The sequence below is a fragment of the Perissodus microlepis genome, chromosome 23 (assembly GCF_051167445.1).
Source record: "Perissodus microlepis isolate ML-2025 ecotype Zambia chromosome 23, ASM5116744v1, whole genome shotgun sequence".
Classification (NCBI taxonomy): domain Eukaryota; kingdom Metazoa; phylum Chordata; class Actinopteri; order Cichliformes; family Cichlidae; genus Perissodus; species Perissodus microlepis.
Window position 1 is genome coordinate 6,255,205 of NC_140482.1, and position 22,973 is coordinate 6,278,177.

The 22,973-nt window shown below is 40.5% G+C and overlaps 1 protein-coding gene across 1 annotated transcript; it reads left to right on the top strand.

Annotated features, from left to right (window-relative positions):
• Window positions 1-22,711, top strand: LOC146360872 (radixin-like). The gene is made up of 15 exons (XM_084920803.1): window positions 1-189; window positions 2,650-2,743; window positions 12,739-12,822; window positions 13,204-13,299; window positions 14,205-14,327; window positions 14,512-14,663; window positions 14,823-14,906; window positions 15,128-15,274; window positions 16,162-16,258; window positions 16,354-16,517; window positions 16,909-17,039; window positions 17,453-17,613; window positions 17,779-17,871; window positions 18,481-18,717; window positions 19,738-22,711. The coding sequence occupies exons 2-15, from the start codon at window positions 2,732-2,734 to the stop codon at window positions 19,900-19,902; spliced, it is 1,746 nt and encodes a 581-aa protein (XP_084776929.1). The 5' UTR covers window positions 1-189; window positions 2,650-2,731; the 3' UTR covers window positions 19,903-22,711.
• Window positions 22,712-22,973: the final 262 nt, after the last annotated feature.

Here is a 22,973-nt window from a genome sequence, read left to right on the forward strand (position 1 = left end):
AGCGACTCCCCCCCAAATCGCCTTATGGTTTAGACTTGAAGGGTTTTTCCATGTCTGCGGGAATTTATGACGGCAGACGCACTGAGAGACAAGCACCCGGAGTAAAAAGGCATTTTTCATCGTGAATATTTTGCTACAGTTGAAGATACGAGGCTCTTCTATCAAATTAAAGACAGACATCGTCCCCCGGTGAGTTGCCTCTCCCCAAAAAGAGAGGAGCTTCTCTTCAACTTTGATGCAGCGGATTTCCTCGTGTTCGACCGATTCATGTGTCACAGAAGGGCCGACTTCTGTCAAGTTGTGCCCCTTAAACTGTGTGTAAACGCACCCCACTCTGCTTTACGTAGTCTTAAGTCGGAAATTGTTAAGATATTTGTTTTATATTTATTCGTTTTAGTGGCAAGTGTGGTGAATAAATGAGGGCTAACATTTTTAAGGCGTTAAAACTTCACGAGCGCGAGCGAGGCAACAGTCGGCTAGGCTCGTCCCGTTATACGGACTACACCCACTAGCTTGATAATGTCAGCCTTTCAACGCGCAAACTTTGGGCTTCATGAAGACCATTTTTTGGGGGGGGGGGGTATAGTGACTAATGTTAGTGTTCCTTTAAGATAAATTTTTAAAATTGGGATTTGACGCCTCTGACTTATTTTTCCGTTGTGCAACGCTCGTGTAGCCAATATTTTAGGCGTTAAATTTTGGTTATAGTTCAACGTAACGGAAGCCAACAACTCTCGGCGGGTAAAGCTAATTGCTCACAAGCTACAAGTGGGTTTCACTTTATGAGGACTACAAACGCTACAGCTCCGATGTTCAGTGGGTTTTACAAATTCTTATTTTTACATTGCACATTCTGTAAAGCAGACGTATCGCACGATTACAGTTGTATATGGAAACTATCATTGTTCCTAATAATTTCTTTAATTTCCAAAACTGAGAAGAGTGGTGGTGCTAGTCGATTTGTATCCTGAACCTGCACTACAAAATAGCTGAGACTAAAATGTAATGGCTGCTAAAAGTATTTTTAAACCCATGCCAGACACCTGGCTGCTCTCCGTTTGTATTAAATGGCGTTTAGCAAGCTTATGCCAGTCGTGATGCACAGTTCTCCATTCAGTCAGGCTGGGGTGTATTATTAAACTTTACGAAGTTTAGCTTCATACCATTAAACCATACTGAAACTCCTACGTGTGATTCACACGAGAGAAACTCTTGAGTTGAATGTTTTCACTATCCTATTTAAGTTCATCATGGGTCATTACCATTCTATTTTAGACTTGTGTTTCTAGTAAAGTATACCTGGTGCTGTGACACATTGCTTTACATTGTGCCTCCCCTGCTTTGTTTTCTGCAGTCCATAGTAGAAGAAAGTAAAGCAATCTGGTTATGAATGGATGGGGCCCTCTGTAGTTCACCATCTGAAAATGATCACTATTGGATGTCAGCAAGAAAACTGTTGATTGGCATATTTCTTTGTCCTATCAGTTCTTTTGACATGAGAGTGCATGGTCTTTGTCATGTAAACCTTTTTTATTTTATGTGTCGCAGCATAATGTCTCGATTGTCTTACAGCCTTCTCTCCTGCAGAATTGTTTAAAGCAGTGTTCTCACTGCACTTCTGCAATAGTTAACATATGTACACTTAAGAAAAGTGGTTTTGCATGTTGTGATTGAATGGAAAACCGCATCACTGTGCCTATGGCTGTTTTGGGGGTTTTGTGGCTTGTTGTCATTAACAGATTTAGCAATACTATTCCTTTCAGTGTTTTTCAGTGCTTTCCTTTGGTTGTTATTTCTGTTTTTTCTGGTGTACAGTTTTGTCATCCACAGGACTAAATTTAGAGCTTGACAGAATAATCTTGTTCTCATTATATTAATTTGTCACATTTAGAAAATATTGTTGGCTAAATGTAACAGATGTTTGCTGAAATTAAATGGTAGTGTTTCTTGTCAGATTGTTGAGTTACAGAATACCAAAAACAATAAAATAAATACTGTGCTCAGACAGCAGTTGCTTAGAAGTTTTGACTTTTTGTAGAAATCAGCCTGGTTACACTGAAGCCAGTTTTGCAACCCCTCCAATCAAGCTGAAACTATTGTATAAATGAATAGTGAGAAGGCTATAACTTTTATTTTAGGGTTTTTTATCCATAATAATTTTGGTGCCGCTTAAAGAGTTTTGGGCCTTTTTTTAAACAAAGGGAAATCACCAGGAATGTGATGAAAATATTTTTAACCATTATTGCCATTGTTATCAAATGGCCAAAAAATAAAAGGAAAATGCTTAAGACGCTCGCGTTGACTTTATGTGACATTATATACAGTCTGGCCACCACCCACAAAGGCCTGTTTAACCCTCTAGTGCTGCATAGGTCTCTGGCTCATCCTGTGAGATCACTGGGCAAAACCCAGGCTACTTATGTACTTTACTTTATGTATATGGTTAACCGAAAAAATCAATAAGCGCAAATTCCTACAGCTAGACTGGGATGATAACGTCATGCGTCAGTGCAAATAGGTCTACATGCTTCCTTGCTCTAGATTTGGTCTTCTGTGACTGGAATCAATAGCTCTTTATAATAATGTCTCTGGTTTCACCCATGAACACTGGGGACTTATGTTACAAAATGTTTTCTTCCTTTTTTTCAGGTCCTGTGGTAAAGGTCTTTCTGCCGTCCAGTGACGGGTTTTTCCTCTCAGCTGTTGGGTTTAAGGAGGAGAGGAAGCAAAGATGCCTAAGCCGGTAAGGAACTGACAGTAAACTTCAAGCTGCTTTTGTCTACAGATTATTACAGTAATGCAGCGTTAGGGGAAGAAGCCAGAAAATCTGCTTATTTTTTTGCCACTTAAATCTGATTGTTTGATCGACATAATGTGGCTGGTTTAGGAAGTATGATATGAATCAGGCACGTGAAAGAGGCTTGTTTTTCTTCCCTGCTAGTTCTGCTCATGTAAACCGACTCTTTAGAGCTGCTTGTGAGTTGTCATAACAGTCGGCATGCTCTGCTACCGAAATCCTCATTTTGAATAATCTGAAAAGTGGCAGTTTCATCCCCACGGCTGCTCCCACTCCTCATACGCCTCTTTCAAGTAAACAACAGCCAGAGTGTGAAGTGAACTGCCTGGCCCACAGGCCTCACAACTGCAACACTGCTGCCATTGTTGCTTAAAGGGTGGAGAGAATGCCAGACTCCTAGGATGTGAACAACGCCAAAACAAAACCAATTTGATGCAGTCCCTTCATGGCTGTCTGCTTCTCACCGTTGCTGCTTTTCCATCATGAACAGACTTGGCAAGAGCAGGAAGTAGTCTGGGGATATTAAACGATGCCGAGTTATGCCACTTTTAGGTAGTCTACCCACCAATGATGCAGGTTTACTCAACACTGGACAAAGTCATGAGACAGCCGTCACCCTTATTCTAAGTGTTGACAAACTATTCATGTAGTAACTGTCAGAGAAAAGTTGACTTTCAGTTTCACTTCTGTCTTTCCGTGGCGTTTTTAATAATTTTTAACAGTGTATTTATTTAGCCAGCATTTTGGCATCCAATCAGTGTCCAACCCTGTGGTCTTCCCTGCACAGTAAGGGATTTATGGCAGGTTTACTGTGTAATTTGTATTTTTAGTTGCCTAATTCGACTAAATTTGCATTCTGTGTCTTGCTTGGACAAAAATCAAAATCCAGTTGCTGAAGATTGCATCAGAAACTTTCCAAGGAAATGGCAACGAGTTCCAGGCCGTCCCACAAGTGAAACACATCTCTTGTCTGCCTCTTTAGGCAGTGGGTGTTTGTGTGTGTCCTTGGATGAGTTAGGAAGATACAAAAGAAGGACAGCCAGGCACTGATGTCATCCTTCACTTCCCCCTCTCGTCCCCTGAGTCACCAGGGCAAAATCCCAAAAACGGCTTCTGGGACAGCATGCCAACTTTGCTGAGAGTGACGTTTGTGTCAAAGACAATATCTGACAGAGAAAGTGCAGCTTGTCGCAGGGAAGCGCTGACATAATAAACAGAGGAAACAAAAGCAGGGTCCGTCAGACATGACCTCCTCTGGGACTAGTGTATGACATAAAAACCTTTTGGAACAGTCTCTTATATCTGAATGTCAGTATTCATACGCAAGCTTAAAAATATTTGCAGGGGTCAGTGACAGCGTTGGCTGACTTGGAAGAGAGTACATTTTCAGTCACAGGACTCTGCAGATTTTCAAAGTTTATTTTAAAACGGAAACAAATGTTTTTGTTCACAGTAAGACTTTTACAGTCACCCATGTGGACGCCCCATTAAGTTACTTTTAGCGATAAAGTTGACACAATGTTTTTAAGAAAATGCACCAAGGCTGCAAGTGAAGTTTATGGTAATTGAAGAATCATTGATCAGTTAATATAGCTATTTTTAAATAGATGGTGATTAACTGATCATGAATCGGGTTAAGTATCCTTATACTCAGCCCTAATTGGGCGATATGAGGAACATCTAATATCACAATATTTTCTGGTCATATCACAATACATGATATATATCACGGTATGTTCAAATAACCTCCAAAAACAAATGTTATTATTCACTATATAGTTCCCAAAATTGCACTGGTATTCAAATCATTCATTCAACTTTTCATATCATAACATATAAAAATTGTAAAATAAAAAATGCGATAAACTCAAATGACCGAAACACAAGTCTAGACGGTGACTATAAAAACGACTGACTAAGAACAGTCACGGGTATCACAGCTGGTTTATTTAACGTTTTCTTTGGTGTGTGACGGGACGTTGACATGCTGAGTTTAAAACAGTCTTAATTTTGCAGTGGATGACTTTTCAGCTGGTGGAATAAATTCATGGTAGGGCTGTTCGATATAACGATATATATCGGATGACGATATGAAAACGTCTGTCGTTTCATTTTACGTTATCGTTTGTTTCGTGGTGTCGCAAAATAAACTTTACGGCAATATTTTTTTCACCGTTTTAGTGGCTATATTAATTTCTTAAAGTTCTCTCTTTCTCTTATATTTAATATAACCACACTATGGACGGACAAGAGCCTGTTTTTATGCGTTGTCGTTAGCAACAACGACGATAAAACCATCGCGTGTCCGCTTGTTTATTTTCCACATAAACCTTTCAGAATAAAGCTCAAGATCCTGTTGAGACCTTTAAAAAAACGAAATCACGTGAAAGAGTATGCAGTGTTTACGGATGAGAAGCAAAAAAGAGCCGTCAGATGCTAAAAAATAAACCTTAGACTCAAACGTTAGAACAGGCTTTTCTCCGCAGCACGCCGTGTAATAAATACTCACAAAGAAAACGGAGGCCGTTACAACTTATGTCTAAAAATGTATAGTTTCATACATCGGTTAAAACACCAGCTGGAAACACTTCACGCAAGTCGAGCTGCCCGAGATTCACAGAATTTTCAGAAAATGTGAAATATTTGTGATTTATATCGTTATCGGGACGATAGAAGTCTTATATCGGGATATGAGATTTTGGTCATATCGCACAGCCCTAATTCATGGTACTGCTACCTTTTGCTGCAGTAGTTTTACAACATGTTTTGCATATTACCGCATTTTGTTCAACATCCTGCTTGTGAAATCCAAACGAAAGTGAGTCTCATTCCGTCGTTCGTCTGAAACTCCCGCTGTCATCATATTTTTTTTTCCCCCCTATCTGGTAGTATATAAACACGCATGCTTGTATGCCAGAAGATGATAAAAAAAATATTCCGGTTTGGGGAATATTACGGTGGCAGTTTATACTCAATGGTTACGATAAAGCCATTTTAACCATCGTATGTGGAAAAACTTGCGATACATCGAGTATATATCGATATACATACATTCGATATATCGCCCACTCCTAGTTCCACTGACACCTATATCCTACTCTCTCTGCCTGGTGTACTCTTTGTGCTGGGGGCAGGGTAATCATGAGGGGAAAGGAAGAGGGCCCTCACTGGTTTCCTAGCTTGTAGCTGTTTTCCTGTTTGCTGAAGAGGTGGCCTGCTATATACTTTGGGGGGGCCCAGTCTACGTCAACATCCTGGCTCTGTCACAGTGAGGAGCAGAGATTTAAGAGAAAAATATAATCACACTGCTAAGGGGCTGTCAGGAGAGGAAGCAGCCAGAAGGATGGGGAATAATTTGTAAATGTGGGAAGCAGGAATTTGTGGTCCTCAAGAGATAGTCTTTAGGAATTTTAAGAGGTTGGAAAGCAAGGGGGGTTATGACAAGAGGATATATATATATATATATATATATATAAGTACCAAAAGCTGTAGTTCATGGTGTAGCCAGTTTGAGGCCAGCTGGAAAAAATAAGTCAGTCCTAATAGACTCTTGTGTTAAATTGCCTGGAATGTATTTCACAAACTAGTGAACCACTTTTCATGAAGACACCAATAACACTAACACCAGCCCCGCAAGGGCTTAGCGTATGCCTGACTGGCGGCTAGGCTTGTGATACTGCCACATACACTGGAGTATTGTAAACCCTGGAGTTGGTGCTGGAAAAACTGTGATAACAGCACTTTGAAACTTTTGGACTTTAATTGGTTGGCTTAATTAAGACTTTTGAAATTGATGCTGACCCTATTTCAATTCGAAATCCCAGTATTACAATCAAATTAAGATGAGCAGAACCAGCAAAGGAGTCTTTTAATTTTTACTAATGTGTTTTCAGGCACGTTTGGCACAGATGGCAGTTATTTCTGAAACTGTGCTAGGTCAATAATAAGTAGGGTAAGGTCCAGCTTTTATTTTCCCTCTATTGTATTTTCTCAAGTTTCTCACTCTTTCGTACAACGAATAAATAAATAATACTTGCAACACAACATTCACCTTCTCTTCCCCCAAAGCAATAATGTTGTTGTTTGCAGGTAGTTTTGATTCCTTATCCGCTCTCACGCCTCCTTCCACTCCTCCGTTGAGGACTGTCTTACTCTGCAGGGGAGGTTAATCAGAGGGACAGACAGTTGCTCGGAGCCCAGCAGGCCAGATTAGCGGCTCTACTGATTGATGTGTGTGTCTTAAGGCCTCTCAGCAAAGCTCCTCTAAACAGCTTACAGTTACTAAACAGCTGTACATTTAACAAGGGGCCCATTTGAGTGAGAACTTGTCTTTGCAATTGAAATTGAGAGGAGGATTTAGAAACATCCCAAAATGGCATCTTCCTTTAAACAAAACACTAATGATAGAGCTCTTGGATTCTTCACAACTTGTAAACTTAACAAGATACAGTGATAAATATTGGTGTCTGTATTATATTATAGCAGCACTCAGGTGTGCTTATTAATAGCATGTCCTCAGCAGTTAGTTAAATCACACTCTCTGTATGTGTGTTGTAATTTGAGCCTCTCTGCTCTGTATTGAGCAGCCAGTCTGATCATGTGTGCTCATTAGTTTTTATAGATGAGAGCAAGAGCAGCGCAGTGCAATTGATAAAATTGTTACACTTTCAGTTATGACTAAATCATATTAATCGAAGTAAAATGATTATTGTGATGCGGTCTATTTCACAGATCATGCTCCTGCTTGTCTTTGAGTGCACACCTTTCCAAATTGATTCCCCACCAGGTTGTCATATTCAGGCAACTTTCAATAAATAAATAGGAGTCAAGTTAAGTATTTGTACAATTTTCCCAAAAGCTGAATTATTCTGTCAAATAATCTTGGTCTCAGTGTGGACCATAAGCATTGTGACTTTTTTGACACAACTGACTAGGTCTGAGGGAAAGTAAAGAAGATGGCAAACTGCAGTCCACCACAATCAGCTGGTTACTCCCAGCTGATTGCTTGACTTGTATAGTTGCCTGTTCTGATATCTGGAAAGGTAGTCAGTTTTCATGATTGGATTACAGATTGATTTTTGGATCTTTTTGGGGGGTTTTTAATGGGAAAATCACAACAGTGATTACCACACTTTACTTCCAATTATATACATTTTTCAATTTTCTAGACCACTTAAGCCACTTTTTTTGTTTTGTTTTGTTTTCCCCCTTTCTTCCTGAATAAGAAAATCTTTAGCCAACATTGTTTCACAAGATTTTGCTGTCCAACCTCAGGCAGATCTTTCTCTGTCCATCTGTGCAGAAGGACGCTGTGCACTGAGGTTAAAGCTAGTGTCAGTGTACCAGTTTATCATTTATTTCATTATTGGCTCCTCTTAACACAAGTAAAACTAGTAGTTAATATTTTTAGGTCAGTAGTAAGAAAGAGAACTGAAAAGAAGGAATGATGAAAGTATTAGTACTTCCAGTATAACATTTACTGGAAGCTTCTAAAATCTTTCCGCTAGATGTTGGAACTGCTTCTGAGACATGTCGGGCCAGTGCTCCAACTGGAACTTGACTCATCAAGAGGATATCCAGTGTCATACTAATTTTAGTGTTTATGTTGTGCTTTTAGGAACTTTCAAGGCCTGTCAGTTCACATGCTTGCAAGGCATCCTCTTATGGCAGTGTGATGGAATTGAGTACCTGGATTGTGTTGATTGTTGTGAATGTCCTTTTTTGGAATTTATTCCCATTCCAGGTCTTTCCTTAAATGCTTAACACTGTCCTTTTAAGGACAGGTTGCCCAGTCAGCGTGTCTTGTGTCACCAAATAGTGTTGTTTAAGGACAGGCTTGCAAAAGTCACTCCTTCAAGGCATGTCAGTTGTCAGTGTCTGATTAGCTGTGTCATTGCTTTGGCATGTTGCTGTCCCTCTTCTCCTCCCCCCCCCACTCTGTACGAGAGACAGGATTAACTAACCGTCTGGTCCATAAAGGATTCCACCTCTTTCCACCCTGTGGGTTTGCTATGTTTTCACACACACACACACACACACACACACACACACACACACACACACACACACACACACGTAGCACAAAGGTTGGCTCTATCGTGGCTGATGGCGGGCCCCACACAAACAGAGGAGAACTCACAGTCTATTCCAGTCCTTTGGAAACTCAAACTTAGCACTACATTCTGTATAACTTTTCTTATAAAGTCACCAAGGCAGTGAAATCAACACAAAGTCTATATTCAGTGAACCATGAATAGATTATGTTGCTGTGGTTACCTTGTTTGTGGCTAGATCTGTGCACCTGCAAGAGTAGATCCAAATGTTACCTAACTAGTTAGTTACAGTTATCCAAATGCAATTGATGTTCAGTAACAGGAAGAGGTTATTGTTATACAAAGGTTATTTTATAAGGGAGATCAGATCGACAGGCACACAGAAGTAAACATTACATCAAAAAAAATCAGTGAGTGTTCTTGTTTCTTTTTCATCTTTTAAAACTCTTAACCTCAGTATGTCCACATTAGTTTGTTTTAAAATTGAGTTATCTTCAGTCTGTTACTATTGTCAGTGTTTGGGAGTAATGGAATACATGTACTGGCGTTACGTATTTAAAATACAAAATATGAGTAACTATTCCGTTACAGTTACCGTTTAAAATGTGGTATTCAATAAATGGATTACACAGCGGTCTTTTCCTGTTTCGTATGTTAGGCTGTCCCCTCTATTTTTGGTAATTCCATGCCGGTGGAAACCCAAACAAAACACGCATTAAGAGGCTCTAATGCCTGTGTCTCAATCTCACAGCCCATGTCACCTCTACTTGCAGGCAACATAATGACGTGAAGAAGTTGTTGGGTTTTTTTTTTTTGTCGAATTATTGTTCAAAAAATTATTTAATATGAATGCAATAGGCAGAGTGTTACAGGCATAGCCTTAAAGAATGTAGCCTCACGGGCAGTGTAGCCCAGTTGTAAGTAAGCTATTAAGACTCGACTGTACACTGTGTTCGTGTTTTCCTCGTTACAAAATACATTTTGCGGCATGTAATCTGTAGTGGAATACATTTTAAAAGTAACCTTCCCAACACCGACTATTGTTTGAAGTATCTGCATCTAAGCAAAGCCAAGCAAGGTAAAGAGCTGGATATCAGTAGCCCCTGTTTCATGTAATATTATCCTTAGTGTCTACATTGAAATGTTGACAGGGTTGTGGTGTCATAAGTAGCTTATGTTATTGGATCCCAGCCATTGGTGTCAAGTTCCCATAGTGACCCCATTCATAAAGCATCCCTGAATCCCTCCATATTCTCCTATTAAAATACTGATCTTTTAGTTTGATATTCTTATTTTTAAGTGCTCTGTGTAGATTTCACTAGATTTCATGTTTCTTATTTTTGCCTGGTTGTTTTGTTCTAGCTACTAATTGGAATTCTAGAATTCTGCTCATCCCTTCAGTATTTCCTGTGTTATCCCCCCTCTTAATTCATGTTTTGGGTCATTTTCTGCTTTATTCTGGTAAACGTGTGTTTCTGGTGTCTTCCTTCCTTGTCTTATTGTTACCCTCCTGTGCCCTAATATGTAAATAGTCATCAGTGTAGTCTAGCTTCCCAAGCCAGCTGAGAGACTCGGCAACAGTCGCCTCAAGGAAGTCGAGGTGATTGTTGTTGTGATTTAGTGCTATATAAATGAAATTGAACTGAACTGTGTTCTCAGCTTGTTGGAGTCTGTTTGTTTTTTGTTTTTTTTCTCTTCCCTCTCGTGATGGATTTTGTATTTTGGACTGAAAACACTTCCCCCGGTGTCGATAGAAAACTCAATGAACTGCAGCACAAACATTTCACGTTCCATAAATTTCAAGCCGCAACCACAAAAGAAGAAAAGGATGGATGTGATTTGTGAACTTATAATCTTAATTCAGTCACTAAACATAGTCAAGTCCCATTCAGAGCTTCTCTTCATGTTTCATCTGTAGTCTCGGATAGTAGTGGTAAAGACTTTTCATTCCACACAAGAATTTTTGAAGGCTGGATTTGAAATTTTACCTGTTTGTACAGCAATAAGCAATCTCACTGTGATTTGCATGTTTTACTGGTCTGACCCCTGGAAGTCAGTAGCACATGCTCCTTTAGTTTTTGTTGTTTAATTGTGGTTGTCAAGCAGCTTTTAGATACGTTATCGCCTAATTGTGGCAGTAGAAGCCAGAGGATTCTGCATACATATGCAAAATCCTCCTTGAATGCATCTTTAGCAACAACCAAGTAAAATTTCAGTGCAAAGCAGACTAAATTTGTGTTTTAGTGCAACAAAACGTAAACAACAAAACATCATGCAAGATATCTATATTGTGGGCATGTCCTGCAGTATTTATTGGGTAATTAATGAGGTGATCCAGCAAGATACATTATGGGCTGAGTTCCATGTGGGGGTCCAGTTATGTGCTGGTTTCGACGGATTATTCATTGCAGGGATATTGAGTGAAAAAGATGAAGACAGGAGAGTGTGTCAAAAACAAGAGGGGAGAAAAAGAAATGCAAAGTAAGCATTCCTGAGGTTTTATATATAAGTACTGAGAGGAAAAGGATGGTTCATTCCCTCAGTTTCTTCTTCTTCTTCTCATCTACAGCAACAACGCTGTAATTTAATCTCAAAAGGAGTATACCCCAGATCATCTCTCAAACTTCCTGTTGCGCTTCATAGCCACGCTCTTTTTTTTTTTCTCTCCTCCCTTCACGTTCTTGCTAAACTTTGCTTTTTGCACCCCGCCTCTCAGCTTGCTTCTCGTCTTCCTCTCTACTCTGTGTTTTCCTCCGTCTCTCTTCTCGTCCTGTTAACTACCACTGAGGCAATGCACGGCTCAATATATGAGTAGGTGTGGACGGAAGGATGTCAGATGCCACGGAGGTCAACCCCGCTCTGTTCTGTGCCATCAGCTGCTTCTAGGCCTACTGCCAGTGCTGCTTAAAGAGGAACAGCCAATGACTGAGTTTTATCCTCTGCTCCACCCCAACAGAGGTCTTTGCCTTGAAAAGGTGTGGCTTCACTCACTGGCAGAGTGCTGAGAGGGTAGGATTGAAAGGATCTGACACATTGCCCACATATGGGGGAAAATGTTCTTCTATTGTCCTCTTTAGAAATTCTGCAATTTCCTGGAATATTTTTGCTCAACTGAGGAAAAGTTGGAAAGCAGCACTTGACACGAGCTGTCAGTAGTACTGGTGCATACGTGCAGTGCACCACATCCTGTATTCTAAGAGAACCATAACTATTGTGTGAAAAGTAAAGGTTGTATAAAAAAATACTTTTTGCCAGTATTGCCTCAGTGTTTTGTGAGCCACCTCACTTTAAACAGACGGAAGTTGAATACTGGTTGTGATAAAGTATTGTACAGTTTTCCCTTCGTGTGAATCTCTCACTTAAGATGGTAGCAGAAGTTTTCAGTAGGATTTAAATCATGAGCGCAAGTGGATCAAGTTATCATTTGATTGCTTTGCTGACTAGTTTAGACTAGTGGCATAGTCAGGCACATGAGATGAAGCGTGCGCATAAAGTGCATAAATTCTTTGAATGTTGCACACTTTATTTTGTACAACAGTTTGAAGAAGCTGTCTTTCAGAAGACTGGTTGATTGGATAAATATAGATAGATATGCTTTTGGTTCCCACCTCCCTAGTGCTTCACGAGTTCCTCTGAATCTCATCTGTCCATAACACGCTTAAAAAATTGTTCTTTAGGGATTTCTTGACCTGTTCTTGCAGTTAAAGTATTTGTTCAAACTCATAGGTTTAAGTGGTATTTAACTGCCTAAAACAGGAGCAGAAAAAAGGGAATAACACGCACACATGAATAATTGCAACTTATTTTCATGTCTTCACTTGTGTAATATTTGCAAGAAAAGTGAACTTCCTCCCCTTTTTTTTTTTTTCTTCTTTTTTTTCCCCCTAGATCAATGTCCGTGTGACCACCATGGATGCAGAGCTGGAGTTTGCAATCCAGCCAAATACCACAGGAAAACAGCTGTTTGACCAGGTGAGCAAAAAAAGTATTTTGAGGACAAAAACCTGGCAGGTAGGAGTGTGGGTGCTTGAGAAGTTGACACTTTGTTTCCTGTATTCTTATACTGTCAGTCCCCACCTCCCAGCACAGGAATTTTTGGTGCCTTCAGAAAGAGTTTAGTCAGTGCCAGAATAATAAGAACTGAAATCAAAAACGCTCCCTACAACAGTTTGTTAAACAGGCAGAAGATAAATATGATTTCTTTAAGTTCTAACAGTCGTCTCCCTTCTCTCTTAAATGTCTCTGCCACTTACCACAGATCACAGATTTGTACTTCTCAGACATCAAAGAAAAAACGCTATCAAAAGGAAGGATAAACTCTGAAAATCCATTTTTCTTTTTTTCTGCTTTTAGGTGGTAAAGACTGTGGGCCTGCGAGAGGTGTGGTTCTTTGGACTACAGTATGTGGACAGTAAAGGCTACATCACATGGCTGAAACTCAATAAAAAGGTAAATATCACTTTGTTTTGTGGGAAAGTAGAAGCTTGGTCTATGTCCCTACCCTCACCTATCATCACGAGCTTTGGGTAGTGACCGAAAGAACAAGATCGCAGATACAAGTGTCGGAAATGATCTTTCTCCGAAAAATGGCTGGCCTCTCCGTTAGGGATAGGGTGAGGATTTCGGCCATCCGGGAGGGGATCAGAGTAGAGCCGCTGCTCCTCCTAATCGAAAGGAGCCAGTTGAGGTGGCTCGGGCATCTGACTAGAATGCCTCCTGGGTGAGGTGTTCTGGGCATGTCCCAACCTGAGGAGACCCTACAGCAGAACCAGAACACAATGGAGAGATTATATTTCTCAGCTGGCCTGGGAACCCTTTGGTGTTCCCACAGAATGGCTAGAGGAGGTGGACGGGAGGTGGGGGTCTGGGCTTCTCTGCTTAGGCTGCTGCCCCCAGGACCTGGCCCCAGATAAGGGGAAGAAGATCGATTGATGGAGAAGCTTAAAACCAAAATTCCATTATTAATATTATTATTAATTTAAGCGCGTGGACTTCAACTGATTTTCTTAAATTGTTTGTCGCGGTCTTTCTCTTTAGCTCTCACTTTCATGTTTCCTCCAGTGTCTGTGTCTATTGTTTGTCTGGTATTTGCCTAGAAGCAGTACTGTGGTACTGAAGCCTCAGATGTGGTCTTTCAACAGGCTTCTTCTTTCACTCACCCCAAAACAATCCCCAGTCCTAGCACCCCTGCTATTACAGTGTGTCTCTACATTTCCAAGTGTGCATTACAAAAAAAATATCCTCACGCTCAACAAGCATGTGAGCAAGACAGAGACAAAAGGCAGAGGCTACAGAAAAATAGTATTGAACAATTCCAGTACTTAATGGAGCTATTATTATTTTTTTGAATCCAGGTGACCCAGCAAGATGTAAAGAAAGAGAGTCCTCTGCAGTTTAAGTTCAGAGCCAAGTTCTTCCCTGAAGATGTCTCAGAGGAACTAATCCAGGAGATCACCCAGAGACTCTTCTTCTTGCAGGTAACTCCACACACTCAGGACATCAACACTTTTAGCAAATAATTATTTTTCCAGTTATTTTCAAAACCTCAAAATATCACATTTTTATGTTACTATTATTTAGCTTGCTCTGTTCTCAGCATAAGTGCTAACTAAATCTTACAGTGTTGAGTAAATTTAAAGTCACTCACACATTTTCTGCCAGGTGAAAGAGGCCATCCTGAATGATGAGAACTACTGTCCCCCAGAAACGGCTGTGTTGCTGGGTTCATACGCTGTCCAGGCCAAGTATGGAGACTATAACAAAGAGGTGCACAAGGCTGGGTACCTTACTCATGACAGACTGCTCCCTCAGAGGTATATATATATATATATATATTTCATTTTTCAAAATCTATATCTTTGCCTGCTGGAGTATTTATGATTTCCTCTTTGAGGAAGCAATTCTGTGCTGTTTGACATTCCTTCAGATGAACGTCATTGTGTGTGTGTGTGTGTGTGTGTGTGTGTGTGTAGAGTCCTGGAGCAGCACAAGCTGACTAAGGAGCAATGGGAGGACAGGATACAGACCTGGCACGAAGAACACAGAGGAATGCTCAGGTGTGTGTCAGACCTTTATCACGATGAAACCCTTTGTAGACATGTTTGGATTTGCCATAAAGTACCAAAGATTTAAACCCACTTAACTTAAATTCGAATGTGTGCTTTTTTTCTTCTTCTAGAAGAAAATGTACGCTAACTGAATGCTATTGTTTTGAACATGTGATTGTGTTAAATTTCTAAACATAATATAATATAATGCCTCTTTTTCTCTACTCTAGAGAGGACTCAATGATGGAGTATCTTAAAATCGCCCAAGACTTGGAGATGTATGGAGTCAACTACTTTGAGATTAAAAACAAGAAGGGCACACAGCTATGGCTGGGCGTGGATGCTCTTGGACTCAACATCTACGAACACGAGGACAAGTAAGGAATATACATAATCCTTGGAAAAACGAATTTTCTGACTAATTCTACAGCTATTAGCCTTGTAGTGCTGATGGGTTTTTGTTTAATCTCAGTATGAGGCCAGCATTTTGACATTACCAAGTGGAAGTTTTTGCATGAATCTCCTCACACAGACAAAGAGCCTCAGAGCTGCGGTTTGCAGTTGGTTGCTAAACAGCAACAGCCTTGAACAGTGAGCAGTTGGAGGCGTTACTACACAGTGTGTCACAATCAACTGATAGATGTGTGTCGACGTGCCTGGTATACCTGCTGTGTTACACAGCCTCATCACAAGATCAAAACTCATATTGAATTAAATATGAAATGGAAAAAAAACGTCAGATTTTCTAGAAGCTTAGCTGACAGGAATAACTGTGCAACCCACTCTGGAAACATTTAGTGGGGTGCTTTAAAAAAAAAAATTAATATTCATAATGTTTGAATCTTGAGTGTGGCATTTAATATATTTAAGAGATTTTCAACAACTTTAATAATCCAAACTCACTGACAAAGGGTTCATATACCCAGTGGATTTTGGTTCATGGGCCCACGGAGCACATACTGTTAAACTCAAATCAATTTGATTTAATCAGACAGACCCCTCTAAACAAGTGGTTGTTTAGCTCTGATGTTGTTAGAGTTGTGATGTATTTCATGGGGGAAAATACATCACAAGTGTATCTAGCTGTGTGACATAAATGGTAATAGGACCTGAAAGACGCTTCAGTGTCATCATTTCCTGTAAGCTGGTCTGTTTATACTGGGCACCATCTGCTGGCTGAATTTTATACCACGTTGTATTGGGTTACTTTTAACAGGCTGTTAAAAGTCTGCACAATTAACCAGTTTTTTGATATTTCATCCAGATTGACACCAAAGATTGGATTCCCCTGGAGTGAGATTCGAAACATCTCTTTCAATGACAAGAAGTTTGTCATCAAACCCATCGACAAGAAAGCACCTGTGAGTGTCGCACTCAGTCCACAAATATTCATCCTTCAGCTTTATATAAATGCTTCACACGCTTCTGTTTTGCTCTCTTTTATCCATGCCTTTAGGACTTTGTGTTTTATGCCCCACGTCTGCGCATCAACAAGCGCATTTTGGCATTGTGTATGGGTAACCACGAGTTGTACATGAGGAGAAGAAAGCCCGACACCATCGAGGTGCAGCAGATGAAAGCTCAAGCCCGGGAGGAGAAGCACCACAAACAGATGGAGAGGTACTGCAGAGGGATGACTTGGCCACATACACATACATTTTTTTTTTGTTCCATGTCATTATACAAAGCTATGCATGTTGAGTGTGCCAGGACTTGATAACATTTGATTATCACTTTCCCATTAAAACAAATGCACAAAATTGTATCAGACCAAGGCTTACACTGATGACGAGTCACTGCTACAGCAGAGCATTTCCATTAGAGGGCAGTGTCTCCTCTGCTACACAAAAATGAGGCATGTTCATGTATTCATTCTGAAGCTTCATTTAACTTAATTCAGATCATGGTGAGAGTACTTCATCTATGTATATATACAGTATTAAAATAGATGTTTCATAGTTAAAATATACACAAAAAGTGATCTGAAACATGTAATCTGCAACCGTCTCAGGGCCCAGCTGGAGAATGAAAAGAAGAAGCGAGAGCATGCAGAGAAAGAGAAGGAAAGGATAGAGCGTGAGAAAGAAGAGCTCATGGAGAGGCTGAAACAGATTGAAGAGCAGACGATGAAAGCTCAGAGAGGTATCCCGTTTTCTTTTTCATTCTCTCATCCGTTTTCTTACTGTAGCTCTTACTTCCTCCTTCCCTCCTGTATGTCAAACTGGAGAATCTCTCTAGGGCTTTAGATCAAGACCAATTACATATTTCATTATGTTTGTGTGACCAGAATATATAAAGATTGAGCAAAGCTTTTGTGCTTTTATTTTTCATTTTAAAAACACGAAAACTTATTTAGAAACCCATTTTTCAATAGTTGAAATAAGAGGAAACTTTCAAAACACAATTAATTAATTATAAGTTGCGCTCTTGCAGCTTCTGTTTTACATTAAAGTCTTCAGTTGCCATCACCAGAGTTCATTCTGAGGTTGGACTCTGAATGTTTACAACATAAATCGGAGCTTATTTATGACACGTTCGCGTCTGCTCTTCCACAGAGCTCGAGGAACAGACTCGCCGCGCCATGGAGCTCGAGCAAGAAAGAAAGAAAGCGAGGGAGGAGGCTGAGCGGCTGGAGCGAGACAGACAAGCAGCCGAGGAGGCCAAGGCGGAGCTGGCCAGACAGGCTGCAGACCAGCAGAAGACTCAAGAGCAACTGGTGTGTGTTGTTTGACTGATGCTGGGAGCAGTGCCAGACTGTCATATGTGTATATGCTTTATGCTCCTGCACTTACAAGGCTCTGGTGTCTGTCTGATTATTTCGGATTGTTTGAAGCCATAGATTCTTCTGTATGAGTAACAGCAGGGACTGCTTTCATTGCAGGCTTCTGAACTGGCTGAATTCACAGCAAAGATCTCTCTCCTAGAAGATGCCAAGAGGAAGAAAGAGGATGAGGCCACAGAGTGGCAGCACAAGGTAACGCAGACTTCATTGATGACTTCATACACCAGATGAGATAAACATGTGGAAAACTTTCCAACTTGTGCATGATGTGACTGAATTTTGTCCAGCAGTGGACACTGAAACAAGAATTAAATTGGTTAATTTTTAATATTTCTCATCATAATATTTGTAAATCAAATGGTATGGACTACTACACCCACTGTGATGGAGGATTAGAGTGATCGGGAATCCTATTTTACATGGATCCATACAGCATACCCATCGCTTGTCTTCCACATCACTCATAATGAGATGGTGTCTACATTTTGATTGGCTTCACTAAACATTAGTTAATATTTACATAGTTTAAAAAATGTGTTTTTAATTAATCTAAATAATTAAATCTTTCCCCAACTCCTTCCTGTAATGAGTTTCTTTTACAAATGATCATGCAGTTTTGCATAGATGGGTCAGTTCATGATGGATGCAGATTAGGCTTAATGCCACTGTGATTATTTTTGGTCTGATGGCCTAGATCTTTAACCACAGCTGTTCTGTGTGGCATCCTTTGCTCTCACCTGTCTAGCGTGACTCCGTGAGCTGTCTGTCCTAATCTCTCCTTCCTCGTGCCTCCACCTGCAGGCTCTGTCAGCCCAGCAGGACCTGGAGAAAACCAAGGAGGAGCTGAAGACCGCCATGACGGTGGTGCCAGCGCCTCCGGGCGGTCATGCTGAGAACGAGCACGATGAACACGATGAGAACCACGCAGAGGCCAGCGCCGAGCTCTCCAATGAGGGCGTCAGCCATGTTGACCTCCGCAGCGAAGAGGCTCGCGTCACTGAAGCACAGAAGAATGAGAGGGTCAAGCAGCAGCTGCAGGTAGGAGCAAGAAGTGAAAACCTTTAGGGCAGGGTTAAAATGACAACTCGTTGTTCAGATTTAGCCTCCACAAGAAGCCTGATATTACTCTTTATCAAAACTAGTCCTATATAAAGAAATTCCACCACTGTGGTGTGCATCTTGCGCTGAAATGAAGTCTAAAGCCAAAAATTGCCAGATTAATTTTAGAACAAACTTATATATATACAAAATAAGCTGTAGTTTCATGTAACCAAAGGAGGTTTGCGATACACAAACAGAAAATAATATCATCTCATTGTTATTTATAACAGCAGTTTTGTTGCAAAGAAGAAACACGGGCCAAGAAATGGCAGATAAGGGTAAGATGAGGCATACTTCTGTGTCCGTTCTTCTTTAAACTCCTGCTTGTCACAGGAGATGTGCTGGCTTATACTGCAGCCTGGCTTTAAAACAGACTTTCTGGAAATTAAGTAATCAGATGGATAATGTCCAACCTAATCATAGTTTTTATATTGTTAAGTAAATTCCAAAGACTGCTATGAAGCCTGGCTACTGCATAGGCCAGGACTAATACTGAAGCTAATGCAAGAAGAGTTAGAATAGTTTTACATAAAGAAAGGCAGGAACCTCACACCCAGGCCTGCACTTTGTATCGGCTTCCTCCAAAGATGACTGCTGAAGGAACATACTTTGGTCCAGCCATTGCTGATCCCTGCTTGTGTGTTGTTTTCAATAAAGCGGAGACAAACACGCTTTTGATTTAGTTGTCAGTGAAGACTAAAGATCGCACACAGAGAACCAAAAGCTAAAGATAAGTGGCTTTGCGTCAATCAGATGTTTAGTTTTGAAATGGTGCGTGATCCCGTTTTCTCTTCCGCGCACGTCCTGTTTCGTTTGTCTTGTCTGCAACGTCTGTGCCACCCTGATCATCAGACAGTTTTCTCTCCTCTTGGCTTTAATTATTATTTTTTGGGCCGCGTCTTCTCCTCCTGTTCTTTCGCCCTCCTCAACCTGTTATCCTCTCTTCTCTTCTCACAGACATTGAGTTCAGAGTTGGCCGAAGCCAGAGACGACACCAAGAAGACCCAGAACGACGTGCTGCACGCCGAGAACGTGAAAGCAGGCCGAGACAAATACAAAACTCTGCGGCAGATCCGACAGGGCAACACGAAGCAGCGCATCGACGAGTTCGAGTCTATGTGAGAACAGCACCTCAGGGTTACCCCGCTCTCCTTAACGGCTGCTTGATTTTTTATTTTTTTTTTAATTTTTGATTTTTTGTCTTCATGGACAACTGACGCTTCCGTCCTCGTAAGCCTATCGAGTCTCCCTCAACACCTCCCCCAACACCCAGGCTGTCTCAAGAAATCATCTTATCCAATTTTGCCAAAGTCCTGCTCCACTTCCTTATCTGAGTTTGGATTTCTCCCTGATGTGGAGCTGCATACACGCCACTCTGAACAAGCAAATTATCGTGTTGGAGAGATCATCTGTACCTCTTACTCGAATGGGGGAAGTGAAACTGTAAAAACCAAAAATGGAAGCAGTTGGATTTATTTTTTTTTATTTTTTTTAATTTTGGGTAAACATGGCCATAGAGCGATTTTGTTGTTGTTGTTGTTGTTTTCTTCTTTCGCTTGAAAACTTTGTATGCAAAGCTTTAGTATGATTCTATGTTTCCAGTTAAAAGATTTTCTGTCCTCTTCTTGTTTTTACGTTTCTTCCTTCTGCTTTTGTTTGATTCGTTTTATTGATGATGCCCATCTTTTTAGTTGTCTGTTGAGGCCGGGTTTAACCCCAGGTTTACAAATAAGGACTGGAGTTTAGGGACAAATTAGGTCATTGTTTTCATTTGGTGTCAAAGCACTTCTATATTAGCATGTCGAAGCATATCACCTGGTAGATGTTCTAACACTCTCACCATCTCTAAGTCGTTAGAGAGAATTTAACTCTACTTACTAAAGTCAAACTATAGTTTAAACATGACATTTATAGATTTATACAAAAAAAGATAACACTGCAGTATTTTAATAGTGTCATTACAGGCTAAAATCAATAATTGCAATTTTTGATATAAGATATTTCTGTGAATAAAATTGAACTGACCCTCGTAGGGGAAAGAGCCACCCAACTTGTCACATGGCAGGTTTTGACGAACGAATGTAGCAAAGGTAACAAAGGGAAAAACAAAATGTTTTTCTTTAAATTTACAGAAGTCATAGGATATCAACTTGTGCCACTTTGAGCTCTCGCCCTCAAGCTTAAAAGTATTGTGAAGATAAGCTAATTGGTAGTGTAGGCGTTGCGTCCCAGTGTTTCATTCCCAGTCACCATAGATGGTTTTCTCTGCCTGCCAGCTCACAGAGGATCCCAGGGACCGAAAATAAGGACGGGCAGAGGAACCGCACTGCAGCCGGGCCTTTTCTCCGCCTGTCCAATGGTGTGTGTGTGTGTGTGTGTGTGTGTGTGTGTGTGTGTGTGTGTGTGTGTGTTCGTTCAGCTATGGAAGCTGAGGCCTGGCACCTCTCTGGCTGGGGAGCTTATGAAAACATCTGTCTCAGTTCGGGACAAATCTCTACCTCAGTAATAATAACAGTGGTGACTGACAGTCAAACACTTAGGATGCTCCCTCCCTCCCAAAATAAAATGAGAAAAAAATGAACAAAAATTATTTTACTTGGTTACTGTTACATTTTGCGGCATTGCTCCCGGGCAGGCTACGTGTTGTCAGTTACTTTCTGGCTGTATTTTGGTTACGATTGCTTGAAAATATTGAGGATTCATGTGAAATCTGGTTAGAAAAGTGTTATTTTTTACATATCAAGCTAGTTTTACACAGCAGTTTCTCCTGGCCTTGCTCAGATGTTTGTTTGGTTTTTTTTTTTTGGTTTTTTTTATTGCTTTTTGTTTCCCCCCAAAAAAAACTCCCAAAAAATGAGGAAGATAAGTGAACAAATGCTGCTGATAAAGGTGTGCTCTGTGCAGAGCGTAGGTCAGTCTGCCAGGGTCCATTGAAGCATTCAGGGTCTTCTTAGAAGCGGCGAGCGATAGTGGGCTCGGTCCACAGAACCACTCTGAACTCCAGAGGTTTTAAAAGGCTCTTGTGAGTTAAAGAAGCCCAAAATGTTGACTTCAAGGAGACAGTTTCAGGATGTGCAGCAGAATAATGGGACTGAGAGATGATTTACTGGAAGCTCTTAATGCAAACAGACCTCCCTATCATGACTCATGGAATTCAAGTAGAGGGGAGGTCAAAAGTTCCCTGAAATCTTTCAATTCATATCCAACATAAGACAACAAATGGAGTCCACCTTTTGTGGTGTGGGAAACATGTTCCAGGGTGCATTTTTGAAATGAGTAAACATTAATTTTATTTTGTTTTTGTCCTTTTTTTTTTTTTTATTAACAATATGATGAATATGTTTATAGTATGTTATTGCTATACTTGACAGCTGGTGTAGGTAGTTTTTCGGGGGGGTTTTGTTTTGTTTTAAATGCCCTGGAGTTTTGACGGTAACACATTTGTATGACATAAGCCTGTCTTTTGTGTTTAACTTCAGTGTCCGTTGTTACTATTGTGTTTGCCATAGCAGGTGAAAAAAATGATCCTGCGCTTCCAGCCCATTTTTTTTTTTTTTTTTTTTGTAATGTGTTCAAAGACCGTAAAGCAGCAGCATGCATCGTGTATTGGCCAGCTTCACTGGAGGGGAAAACTCTTGCTGACATATCTCTTCCCCCCCCCCCCCCCCCCCCTCCACATCGATGCTACAAGGCTTCAGTTAGACTGTTTTTCTTCACAGCAGCAGTTATTGGCGCATCTGTCCCCTCCAATGAAGCCGGTGTCTGTGATGACGCCTGCTCTGGCACCAGCTGTCATGATTTGCTTTGCTTTTGTTTTGGAGTCCCCCCCTCCTCCTCATCCTTATGTTCATGTTAGTACTCTGTAAGATAGAAGGCACAAGTGGATTTTGGTCTATTTCATTGGTTCACAAATAAAAGTTTTAAATTTTCAGCATGTGTTTTGGTCACTTTGCATACTTGTGATTATATACAGTGGCACACTTGGATCAGATCAATTATTTTTAGTTGCAATGGTAATTATGTGACATTCATTAACATGATTTGAAATACAAAGTACTATAATTACTTTCTCTAGGGAGTAATTAAGTAATGTACTCGTTACTTTTTTTAAAAAAAGTTCAGACTACTGTGTAATACAATACTTTTTCTGAGTAACGACCCAACAATGGTGCTATAAAACACTTAAAACGACC